The sequence below is a fragment of the Carassius auratus genome, chromosome 28, assembly GCF_003368295.1.
Source record: "Carassius auratus strain Wakin chromosome 28, ASM336829v1, whole genome shotgun sequence".
Taxonomy (NCBI): Eukaryota; Metazoa; Chordata; class Actinopteri; order Cypriniformes; family Cyprinidae; genus Carassius; species Carassius auratus.
Window position 1 is genome coordinate 9,143,557 of NC_039270.1, and position 13,423 is coordinate 9,156,979.

General features: G+C 37.5%; 1 protein-coding gene across 2 annotated transcripts in view; it reads right to left on the reverse strand.

Annotated features, from left to right (window-relative positions):
• Positions 1-13,423, reverse strand: part of igf2bp1 (insulin-like growth factor 2 mRNA binding protein 1) — a 37,909-nt gene that overhangs the window by 7,580 nt on the left and 16,906 nt on the right. For both annotated transcript variants that reach the window (XM_026207638.1, XM_026207637.1), the window contains exons 3-7: positions 2,699-2,747; positions 1,547-1,598; positions 1,274-1,337; positions 356-646; positions 26-160 (exon numbers count right to left, since the gene is read on the reverse strand). In XM_026207638.1, coding sequence (XP_026063423.1) covers positions 26-160; positions 356-646; positions 1,274-1,337; positions 1,547-1,598; positions 2,699-2,747 — 591 coding nt within the window. The remainder of the gene's footprint in view (positions 1-25; positions 161-355; positions 647-1,273; positions 1,338-1,546; positions 1,599-2,698; positions 2,748-13,423) is intronic.

The following is a 13,423-nucleotide window of genomic DNA, read 5'->3' on the forward strand; positions in this document are numbered from 1 at the left end:
TGTTCTGATGGTCGTCGACGCTCACGTTTTGGTGTCCTTGGCCTCCTGGATCATGATTTCCAGGATCATGCGGCAGGCAGCTGAACAGCCCTCTGGGGTAGAATGGATACTTATGGGCTTCTCAGCGGCACCTGCGTTCTCTTTACGATGCACATCAATCCTGAGAGAGGAGAGGAGAAGAGAAGAGAAGAGAGGGCGGCATCGGAAAGGTTACGCAACGAACAGTGTATCAAATATACAAAGGTATGAGGAAAAGTCAAACAATCAGTCAAAAAACCTTCTCTTAAATTCTATTCGTTTCTGTTCCATTCCTCCACGTTTTCCATTAAATCACACTTAAGAGTCAATAACTCACTTGCTCTGAGTTTGTTTGGTGATGTTACGAATGGTGGCGCCCTCCTTGCCGATTATGGCCCCCACGTATTGCGTGGGCACCAGCAGCCTGAGAGGGATGTCAGGGTGCTGATGTTTGCTGGGGATCCCAGAGCCGGGCGACATCTGGCGGGACGTTCCTCGCGGACCGTATCCAGGACGTCGGCCGTTGTCTGGGTCTCGCTGGGAGTCGACATCAGAGTTTTCATCAGGGATGTATGACACACGCAGAGCGTGGTTCTCAAACTGGTAACCGTTGAGCTTCTGGATTGCTCTTTGAGACGAGAAGCATGAATGATATACATGAATGCCAGAGGGTTTAAAGTAACTTTCTTGGGTGAAAAAAAAAGTCACTGCGGTGTGGATGAATGCTGAATTATTCAATGTACAAAGATTAAATCATACAAATAGTTTGGCAGTTCAACAGAAGAGATTAGCTTGAATGGTTATTAAGCAACATTATGAATGAATCTGATGAAGAATCCAGGCTGACAGATCTCGTAGTTAGCTAGCCTGAATAAAAGCTTGTAAAGCAGCTGAATCACCAGCAGGTGTCAGCCGCAAACAAGGAAAAACCCTAATGAGCGCATGCATGCTTTGTGGTGAAGGTTTCACATGTGGTATTGCAGAAAGACAAAGGATTTTAAAGCTGAAATGTGTACTTAGTATTTTTTTTAATACTTTATATTATTACAGGACGATGTACACATGCAGTCATTTTTTGTGCATTTTCAAAACATTGAGAATCCAGTCTGAGGTGAGAATCAGTTTGTCCAAATAATGGAAGACAAGGGAAACTATCTGACAAAAGTCAGTATTTTTGCAATTAAATCTGGTGACATTAAAAATAAAAGACACACTTCAGCTTCAAAATGAAGGTTTCAGGGCAAAGGTCACTCACTGTCTAGCCTGTTCCCGCGTCCCATATGTGACGTTCACAACTGCAGTCTCACTGTCTGTATTCACTGTGGAAATAATAAGAACAGAGAAAGAAAGGGAGTTTAAATAACTGCAATTTTTTAATCTTTCAGATTTATTTTTATGCAACAAAGCGCACACAACTTTTCCAGGTGTTCAGCGTGCTTCTGATGTATCTTTAGAACATAAGTCATTCAAACGTGTGTACTATTTATATCAGTAATGCATCATTCAAAACATAAAAGAAACTATTTACCTTGTTCACAGTTCTCAACCGTTCCATACTGGAGAAGCATAGCATCAAGAACCTACAATGGATAAAAGAGAATGAATGAAAGTGTTGGGGAAAAGATCCTGATTGCGGATTTACTTAAAACTGTAGTAACTAACAACAAATGCAACAGCTGACTGAATTGGTTTCACACAAGACTCATGAGTGTACACTTCATTAAACGTAGTTACCCAGGATGCTCTCTTAAAAAAATAAATAAAAAAAGTTTCAGTACATTTCTTTTTATTCTGTATTACAGAAACATCCTAACTCAGAATCCTATCCGTTTAAGTAACCAAGCTAATATCACTTAGGAACTTAGAACTTCCAAATTTGATCAATATTCCAAAACCTAATTCAATATTATGTATTCTGTATTATAGTGTACTCTGTCTATGATAATAGACTTAGTTTCTCCATACCAAAACTTCACATCTGTCAAACTGAACTAGGCTTCACCCATTAAAACCTGGTTGGCGTCTGATTGGTTTCGCCTCCTAGTGGTTGACGTTGGGGCTTGTGGCTGGCAGAAGTGGGGCCTGCTGGAGAGGTGCCAAGAGAGACCCCGCCCCGCAAGAACAACTGTCAGCCAGTACAAAAACCATTGGAGAAAACACACTCTGAGCCACACCCATGCGCACCCATGCACACACACAGATGGTTTCTTTTTGCAAGAAGTTAAAGAACTTAAATAACTAATAATTAATTTGTCATTTATACTTAATTTTTTTTTTTTTAAGATATTAAATTTCTCATCTTCCAGCTAAATTTGCAAAGAGATCTTTTACATGTAGCTTCATTTTCTAAAAGAAGAGCAAAATAAGTGTCTCAGTGGGACTATTAAAACATGTAGTTTTGTTTTTCGTTGCGATTATCTGTTTGTTCCGACTAATGCAAAATTATTCCAGTTCTCTCTGGTGATGTATAAACATTTATATCCGGGATGTTTTTTTTTTTTTTTACATCAAACCTAAAATAACATCTGAATCTATGAATGGATAACACAATCATTTATTCTTGGATTATGCTTTAATCGGTCTAAACTACATCCTTAAGAGACACCCATGCTGGTGTCGATGGAGATGAACTGAAGAAGTCTTCCTGTCAGAACAGACACGGACACTAATCCAGACTCACCTCCCACTGCAGCTGTGGTGGAATGTTTCGGATCTGGAGTTTTCTGGTCCTGCAGAGGGAGAACAGAAAGACAGAAATGGGGTTTAGAGGAGGCTCCCTCACCAGTCTTGCTTCATGAAACAAGAGCCATCAATATATCCAACCCAAAACGAATGAGAGCAGCGGTTCCAGCCGCAGACATCTTCAAGAAAAACTGCTCTCAAGTTTACACCCACAATCACATAAAAACTAATTACACTAATGCCATCCAACATCATCCAAACGCTGATTTACGCTGACAGCTAGTGTTCAGAAAGGCCCTGGTCTTGTCCATCTCTAAATGATGTGGAAAGGTGAAAGTCAAAGTCAGAACAAGGATAAATCCACCAGAACGCTAACTTTCATCATAAACGGTACTTCATTTTAGCTCTGATATTAAAACTTTCATTCTTTTACATGCCATAAGAGTGACACCTTGTAAAAAACACTTTATTTTAAGTCAACTCTTAATTACTGCTTACTAAAGGAGTTGTGAAGTTCAGGTCTTGGGTAGAATTAAGGATGTAGAGTATGGTCGTACAGAATATGTGCTTTATTAGTATTAATAAACAGACAATATGCTAAAAATATGCATGTTAATAAGCAACTAGTTAATTGCGAGAATTGATCCCTACACTAAAGTGCTTTACTATACTAAAGTTTATTTAATAAATTAAATTAATTGAAACTGAAGAATTAAATTAGTTGTTTAAAAAAAAAAAATGGTATTCAAGTCATTGTATTTAACATTCATGATCTATGTTTAATGAAAACAAAAAAGACTGATAAAATATACACCTTGAACTTTGGATAAAAGTATAAATGTAAACAAATATAAATGTAAAATTCAGTCCTGAACTTTGACCAGCTATACAAGTAAACCATAACAAGAATGTGTTGACTGCAGAATCATTCTGATAATTCTAGAACGACATGATTTATGCTCATAAATTTTATTTCAAAATCGAGGGCAGGACCTGTGAGGTTGGAGAAAATCTCTCAAAATGATCTGGAAGGAGGTATTATTTATAGGTATAGATTAAACGTGGTGAAGATGCTCGGGCATAGAAGCGAGGCGGAATGGGCAGAAGAGAAAGAGAGCGAGAGAAGAGACTGAATGGGTATATTATTGAAACTGAACACTGATGTAGTTCAATGCCAGCTGCCCCGGAAGCATCCAAACTCTCGGCCCGAGAAAGAGAGAGAGAGAAAGAAAGACATGCAATAACTACAGCAATGCAAGGCTCAGGGGGAAGGAAAAATGAGTGAATCAACTGTAAAGTCTGATAGAAGACTGCAGCATGGCATTGCCAATGACACAGTTATAAGGAGACCGGATAACCTTCACAAAGCCGGAGCACTCTGGGACCTCTAGAGGGCGCAGCAGCAAACTTCTGAAGCAATGCATGTTTTATAATCAAGGAGGGAAATGGGTGCCAGGGGTCATGTGGGAGGGGCAACCCTTTTCTGGTAACTGAGAGCAGAAACCCTAAAGACCTCTGAACTCCGGAAGGTTGACGCCCACCGATTGACAAGCAGAGAAAATGGCGCCGTTTGCCCGCTTTCAAGCTCCCTTCATGCAAATGGCGGGCAAAACAGCCAATCAGGGAACAAAGAATCCTGCAAGGGTGTTTCACGCCACAAAGATCAGCATTGTGAGCGTGCCTAAGCCAAATGAAACCAATTGAAATCATGCCTCGCCCAATTTTGAAAATGGCCATGCAGATTCAAAGGCCTTGAAGCACTTATTAGACTATGTACTTTCTTTTTTAAGTTGGCTTCCAAGATTATGCACAAATCAGGAGAAATGCAACACGACTTGAGTTGAGTTTGAAGCACCAAAAGGTTCAACAAAAGGCAAAGGCCACACAAACACGGTGGGTGAGACCACCAATCTGTTGGCTCTCCCGCTGATCAATCACCTTGCCCCCAAACCCATCCCCCAAGCTGACGCTTCCACATCCCACCCCCACTACTACAAAAACATGCCTCTTGTTTGGCACCTTTGAACCCGTTTAAACCCATCATGTCACATCCCACCAAGTCTCCGACTACTTTGATTGGTCAACGCCGTGGAAATCACGTCCAGATGAAAGAGGTGACCTTTTGGTCTCTTTTTACGTTGTTTGGAGCGGAAAACATGCTTCAGCTTCGCGTTACTCAATTTACCTGTAGTGCAGCAGGCCTTACGTCCAGCCGTGGAGCAGTGGATGATGGGACACCAAGCACAAAACCAAATCTGTTAACACCCTCACATTCCCCTGAAAGAGTTGCATGAGATTTCACTGTATTTTATGGTGTGGCAAATAAAGTCTATGTTTAGATTTGGCTAGATTTTGCTGAAACATAGAAAATTCAATCACACAGCACTAAAAAGACAATAAAAATGCTAATAAAAAGACCAAATAAGAAGAACATAAAAGAGTGAAGAAACAAAGAAGAAGAGCGATTAACCCCTATAAGGGTCAGAGGTGAGGACTCTATAGGCCAGCGAATAGTATTAGGGGGAGGGTGTGTGTCTGTGGTATTGTCCAACAGCAGCGGTGAGTTATTGAGGTCTGCTCTTATCTTAATATAGTGAACGTGAAAAAAAAAAGTATAATAATAATAATAATTAAAAATTAAAAAAGGTTGAGATATGATTATATAACCTGAGATAAGATTTATCAGAGGCTATAGCATGAGTTTGCAATGTGCTTTTGATTATTATAATAAAATCATAATAATAATTCTTAAATCTCACTCTTTAGTAAAGAGAGCGGTAAAGAGAATCATACTAGGACAATAACCCCTGCTTTGCACACACAGCATCACATGAGCCCAACAACAAAAAAAACCCTTGAAGGGAAAGAGCTATATGTCTTGACACAGTTAAGCACATTCAGTTCCTCCACACACCACTCAGACATGCTTAAACACAAACACCTTTACTTTGCTATCTAAATGAGGGCACATAGCAAACTACCAATCAAAAGTTTTGGGTACTTTTATTTGTTAAGAATGCATTAAATCCCAGTTTCCACAGAAGAGCATAAATGTTAACAAAACTGATAAAAGTGAAAAATGTTTCTTGAACAGCAAATCAGCATAATAGAACGATTTCTTAAGGATCATGCACGGTAAAAAAAAAAAAAAGTGGTGTCCTTTTAGGTCAAATACTGTAAAAACACTACGGGAGAAAACTGGTCATAGGTTATAATACATGCTACATAATCTGTAAAACATCTAGTAATTGGACATTTCATGTTTTTTTACAGTAAAATATTGATAAAGGTACAGTTATAAGTTAAAAAACAAATCTAATTATAATTTGCAGTGGAAAAAACTAAGCTGATATAGCTTTTATTTTATTTTTGTTTTATGTTACAACATCTGCTGTTTAAGAAATGTTTATTGCATTATTTCGGTGTCATGTTTTGTGTTTGTGTGAATGACTGCACCTTCTGTATCATTCTTCATGCAGCTTCCTCTTTTACCACCTGTATTTAATATGATAATTTTCAGTGTATGTTAAAGTTAAAAAACAGATTTTAATAGAAGTGAGCCTTATTGGATTTACTGGTTTAAATGGCAGTTTTCAAGTTTGTAAATTCCATTTTTATACTGTAAAATGTACTGTTTGCTCTATAAATACGTTAACATCTTTAATAGTATATTTTACAGAATTGTTCTGGCAGCCACAGCTGTGTGAGACACTGAAGGCCAGCTCTGCTTTCAGAGGAATAACATTTTAAAATCTCTGCAAACAGGAAACTTATTTTAAATTGTAATAATCTTTCACAATATTACCTTTTTACTGTATTTTTTACAAATTAAATACAGCCTTGGTAAGCATTCAAGACTTTTTCCCACACTTTTAAACAATCCTGAATGTATGTGTAGCAGACTTTATTTGAACATGGTATTGTTTTAATAAACATTTCTGCTGTACAGAATGGTTATATATATATATGCACAAATACATAATTTCAATTTAAGACAATTATTCTGATAACTATACTTATAAATTAAAATGAGTAATGTTTCCTTTTTATAGCACACAATATCACACATGGGCCAGTCCCAGCTGGCTTGGAGGAATCAGCAATTCTCTCTTAATCAGACATATTTCATATCTTATATTTCACAAACACTCTCTGGCATAAACACTGGCATATCAAAGAACACAAACTTCACTTAAGGATGTTGCCTATTGATTATCTTACATGCAAGTTTGCCATAAAACAAGAAAATGATTCATTATTAAGTGTGAATTAAAATGAAAGTACAACAGAATTTACAATTGCATCTAAGACGTCTTTAAAAGCTAAAATGCTACTCCAATGCTCAAACACACACTCACAATCTAAGCATTCAAACAAACAAGCCCCCAGTGCAGGGAACGAATGTGTTATACTGCCATTAAACACACACACACACACACACAACACCGTCAGCACTACACAGGTGCAAGCCGACGTAACCTCCACCAAACCACGTATGATGAGCGTCGGCCTGTCAGGACACAAGAAAAGACACAAATCTGGAAGACAAATGCGTGTTGTTGAGGATAATAAAGGTGCTTCCCAAAACATCGCTCTCCATTTAGTCTCAATGGATACTCTGTATTAAAAAAAGATACCATACCTTAAAAGCCTTAGACACTGGGAATTATTTCCTGTCAACTGTGAATGTGATTTTTTTTTTTTTTTTTTATTTTATGAAGTAACACTTGTTGGAGAAAGGAGCTGGGAGGAAAAAAATAAATGAAGAAATCATTGACTGTAAATACAGGGAGCTACAATAGTATGAACAATAGTGGAGATCAAATCTAAAGGTTAATGTGATTTGTAGTTTACATTAGCGTACATTTAGGGCAACGTCAAAGGGCAAGAACCAAGTCCTAAGTGGCATTTAATTATGGGACTTAGAACGACAAAATGTAGTGATCGAACACTAATTAACCATTCAAGTCCCACCGTGAGAGAGGTCCAAAAGGAAACCCAGTACACAGGAAGCCAAAAATCACCCCTTAGAAGTCACAGCCCTCATCGAGCAACTTCCTGTCTCGCTGTGAGCCATTGCCACCTCAGCCAATCAGAGGTGAAGTTGATTTAAAAACGGGGGAAGGGCAGAGAAGCAGAAAGAGAGAGGAAGAAGAGAAACAATATGCCAGCAAGAAAAGAGCATTGCATCTTTAACCCCTCCTCCATGACTTATACATTCACTCACCTAACACACACACTTTCATTGCTTAAATTGAAGTTTTTGCACCAATATTTTTGGAGCTACACAATGAGTGTAGGTTAAGATAAACACAAGGTACATTGTTGACCAACAAATCAAACTAACTTTCCTCTTAATTTATTCATTTCCACATATTCAAATAGAAAAATACTGGCTTGCATAGCAATTTAACTGCATTTGGGCATTAGAGGGATCTGAAATTAAATTGCATCCCAGATACTTTCTGAAACATTTAGGAAATTCACGCACGCGTTACTTATCATGCATTCACTCATGGAGATAATGGGGTCAGTTCAACCAGTTCTGCTATTTGGAGAATTTATTTCAAAATTTCTCCAAAAAGAATTGTATTAAATGGACCAAAGACATTAAGATGTCTGCATTAAAAGAAATTTACAAAAGTGATTTTATGTCCTTAAATGTAAGTAAAGTGTCTACATTTAAGGTTTCAAATACGTTTTTGGAGAATAAAATGTCAAAATTTGGTTGAAATAAAGATACATTGTCATTCAATGTAACACTATATTTATGTAAAAATACAAACGTGTTTATTCTGACCTGTACATATTAAAATATATAAAGGAATAAGTGAGAACATTAAATTTGATTGTGTTTAAAATTAGTAAAAAAAAACAAAAAAACAAAAACAAAACAATCTTACTATTATGGGCAAAACCTATTATGGTGGCAAATTAAAAAAATGTAAAATTAAAACGAATTAGTATATAGGGTGAAAGTAATTAATCTTTTAATATGTCAGAAATAGAATTTTGTTGTATATATGCATGACAAGATTGTTACACTGAATGACATTTTAGTGAGCGCCTTCTGTAAATCAAATGTATGATATTTATTATTTGCTCAGAAAAAACAAAAACAAAAATGGAATTAAATTAAGCAGATTTTTTATTTATTTATTTTTTATTTTTATGGGGACAACATCAATTTAAATCAGTCTCCAGAAGTAATATTCCATAAAAATTATTGTTTTTAACACTTTTTAATCATTGAGCCTAAAAATAAAAGCAAAAATCTAAGACACTGGTGAAACCTACAATTTGGGCTAAAAAGACTTTTGGTTTGAATACTAATAAAAAAAAAAAAAATAAGCTGTGATTTACTAAAGATGAAAATGAATAAATAGGCTAAACCACATTTTTGAATCAAATGTTTTAACCATTTTTTTTAAAAAAAAGTTACTTAAAAATGTTTTAAATAATCTTTATATATTTCAAATACAAATGCAAGATTAATAAATTAGATAATATATACAAAAACATACTCTTTCTTTAATAAAAATCAATTAGAAAAAAGAAAAGAAAAGCAGACTGGGATTTATAGCTCTGCAGAAATAACATAAAAAAGTGAGATACATACTTCTTTTTCATCTACTTTTTTGAAAAGCCATTCATGAGCAAATCATTTTTAACTCTATATAATTATTGTATTAATTCGCATCTAGAAATCAAAATCTAATCAGTCTCCAGAAGTAATATTCCATACCACTGAAATCAATCATAAAACTGCACGTATAAAGGTATACACAACCCAAACTGAGATGATACGAAGCTAAAGCACCTTTTTAACCTGACGCACTGTGACAGAGGAAGTAAACTGCTAGAGGAGCTTCGTACACAGCAAGGCCTCTGCAGCTAATGCTGAAAATGGCGGGTAAGTGTGGGAGGGGAAGGGGCGGATCCTAACGTCCACGCACCACCCTTTCCCGCTCTTTGCGTAACAGCGAGTCCACAGTGGGACGTAGTAAGCTGCTTAAGGTCTAGATGGATGTGAGGTTCCTCAAGTCAATGAAAACATCCTGGCAACTAAGCTAAGGAGCTCAGCTTGGTGGCCGTGTAGAAAGCAATGGGTGCCGTCGGAGATACCCTCTCAGCCGGGGGAACAGACGCGGTGGTTCCAGGCGCTGAATGGAGCAGCAAGGGTTAAACCATAAATCAAAGTGGTGTAGAGAGTAGCACCGATGGTGAGACAACTTCACCAGAAATAACAGACGTCCCATCCCCCCTTTTTCCTGCTTCTTCTTACCGTTTCTCGCTCCCTCTTTCTTCACTCCTCCCTGTGGAGCTATCTGCTCTGCATTACCTGATAGGCCTTCCCTCCCCCTCGCCGCTACGCTTTTTTTCCCCTTGCCCTATTCCTCTGAGAGGTGAAAGGTCACTTCCCAAGCTTAGCAATCAACACATGCTGATGCAACCCATAACATAGCAGAAGAAGAGAGTGAGGGGTAATATACTGCTTACTGCCGGCCCCAGCAAGACAGTCGTATAACAATGAAAACAATAAAAATAAATCTGCCGCCTCTAAAAAGTGCCTCTTGGCATTGAGCGCTTGTGCTGGCCAATAGCATGGCAGGAGTGGACACTGTCTGAAAACTGGGACTTAGGAGATTACGGTTTTTGTATTTTCACTTGAATTTTTTTAAGTTGTGAATTAATTTACGGCTTTAAAACTCTTTAAAATGTTCAGAATATCAATCCTGTCAATGCAGGAACTTCAGTGAGCAACTGCTGGAAAACGTGCAATGATGCATTCAACAAAAGCATCCGTATAAACAGATAAATTCATAAATATTATTTATAATTAGGCATACACACACACACACACACACACGACCCTGGACCACAAAACCATTCATAATGATAATTTTTTTGAAATGTGGTAAGTTACATCATGCTTGGAGACAAACTGTAGCTTCTCATAGGCTGCTACAGAGCAGTGACAGTAAATTTTTTATGCTATTGGCAAGCAGAAAATCTGAGTTAATATTTCATAGTTCATGCATAAGTGACTAGTGACTGAAAGTGTCTCTCTAAAATGGATTTGACAAACAAAGATTTGAGGAGCAAGGTCAGACCTTCACAGAAACAGATCTAAACTGTTGCAAGGATGGAAGACAGATGTTCATTTTTTTTTTTAGCATTAGATATACTTAAATAAATCTTAATTATATGAATATTATTAAACCAATGAACTCCAAAAGATGGATAAAGGGAGAAAGACAACAAAAAAGAACCTCTTTTTATTATTACAAGCTACACCACAAGGTTATGTCATTCTCCACATAAAGCAACTTCACACACAGATTAAAAAAAAAGAAAGAGAGGGAGGGGGAGAGAGAGAGAGAGAGAGAGAGAGAGAGAGAGAGATGGTTTTGTGATTTAGTCTGAAGTTTAAGCTTCTCTAATGAATTCATACAGAAGACTCACCGTTTATGGGACATGTTTTACAAAGTGTCTATAGGAGCGTTTTTATTTTTTTTGCCTAAACTGTTTTCGCACTGAGAAGCAGAAAACAGCAATAAAAAAATGATGTTTTAAATAGGAAAAGTATTCCCTCACCGTCAAAAAAACACAGGAATGCTAGTTGAAAACAATTAAAATCTGCTAAAAATAAATGATTTACAAGACTAACAATCTGCACACTGTCTTTCTATCAGTGATCTTGATATACCAAACTGTCTAGCAATGACTTTTTAAACGTATACACCCCAAGTTTAGAAACATCAGGCAAGTAAACCACTGAAAGAAAATTCCAAGCTATACCTGAAAACGTTTTTAGACTTCAGAACGGAACAGTTTTTTGACTTGCATGGGCCCAGCAGCACAGGGGAAGCACTCTGCCTTTGACTGCACATTTTTAAGCACGTCAAAGTGTGCAGGGAGCGACATGCTCAACTGAGGAATGCAAACGGCCTCTGAAACGGCAGCCGGTGGGGGTAAAGCCAAGAGAACCTGAGGTCCTTTCCTGCGCATTATCATGTGAAACACCCCTCCCTCTCATCCGTCATCTTCTCTTTCTCCCTTGGCCATTTGATTGAGACCGAGAGCCATGGGGAACGGAGAGAGAGGGATCTCATCTTATCGACAAAGAGGTTTGTCTGCAAGTAGTTCTCAACCTTGCATCTCAACCTTTGACCCCAATGTGGATGGGGAACGCTTTGGTCAGGACTTTAAAAAGAGGCAGGGCAGGAGACCGGGGTTACCAGCAAACAATTGAACTTTTCAAAGAGGCCGCATATTATGCTGAGGTATGGCGGCTCTGTTGAAATGGGGGAAGGGATTGCAGGACATAAATGTTAAATATCTCTAAAATTAAATTTGTGGTGCACTGTTAAAAAAAATTACTTAGCATGTTGAAAGAGGCTTGCTGAAAAAGGGGCGTTGTCTAAATCATAATTCATCATCAATAACAGAAGGTATTGTCTAAATATTTTGTTAGCTGCACACACTGAAAATTGTAGCAACTGATCTCTTCTCCGCATGTAGCCTACGATATTCACGCAAACATGTGCGTCGTCTACCTACAGGCCACACAGAGAACAGGGCTCGAGCACAAGAGCGTTTGCGTCTTTCTAAAAACTCCTTTATGTTTAGGCATTTCCCTCTGGGGTTGGGTTGGTTTGGTCGGTGGTATGTGGGAAACAACTGTAGAGAGTAACAACTCCGGGATCCATTTAGTTTACAAAGGCGAACTGCCCTTAGTTTGGGTCAAAGTTCACGCTTCGCTCTGCTGTGCCCTACTCCGCGTGGAGAAGATGAGAGCGCTCGTGCGCCTCCATTTTGTGACTCAGGAGCAGAGCACGGACAGACAGCATGACTGACTGACTACAAACTGACTGAAGAGACGTAAAGTGAGCTCAAAATGAGCAAATACTTTGCATTATGATTAACTCACCGCTAAGTTGCTTTACGAAGAACAAATCACACGATTTAAGAATAAATTAGGAGCACTAACGCTTAAGTAACCGATCGAGGCATAAATATGACCAAGCATCATAAATAATTTGTCCCGAGGGCTTTTGTAAGCCAATCAAGTTTGTATGCTCCTCAACTATATAAATGAGAGTGTAGGATATTAAATAATGTTTTAACTTGTAAGTTTTGAATAAATCTGTATACAAATATTCCTCCCTCCTTCCGTCTCATGTTCGCCATTTCATGAAAGCCAAGTGTTCAGGAAGAGATGAAATGAAGGTTGCACTTCAAAACATACTTGTTCAGCTGCAAAAGTCACCAAATCACCTTTGAGCTGCTTTTGGAAGAAAAAAATACATATAGACACACGCACACGCACACATGCTCATGATTTAATCAGTGGAGGAAAAAATACACTTACAGCGGTTTAGTCTAATTGCTCATATTTAGTTTACATTTTAAAAGTAGTAAAAACCTCAAATAAACTGTTTTTTTTAATTAAGTTTGCAATTATAATGCTGACAAATAAGACTGTCAAAAGACAGTTAAACAGCTTTATTTCATTTGATATCCAGTTACGCATTTTGCATGATAAGCGCGTTAAAAAAAAGTAAAAGATCATACCCAATTTAATAATTAGCTTCATCAGAGGATTTAAATAATAAAATAAAAATATATGCATACAAAAAAGAAAAGAAAAGAAGCAAAGACACAAAACAATAACAAAAATAACCTTATCTGTAAAAGTTACCAAATTAGTTAGGCTATT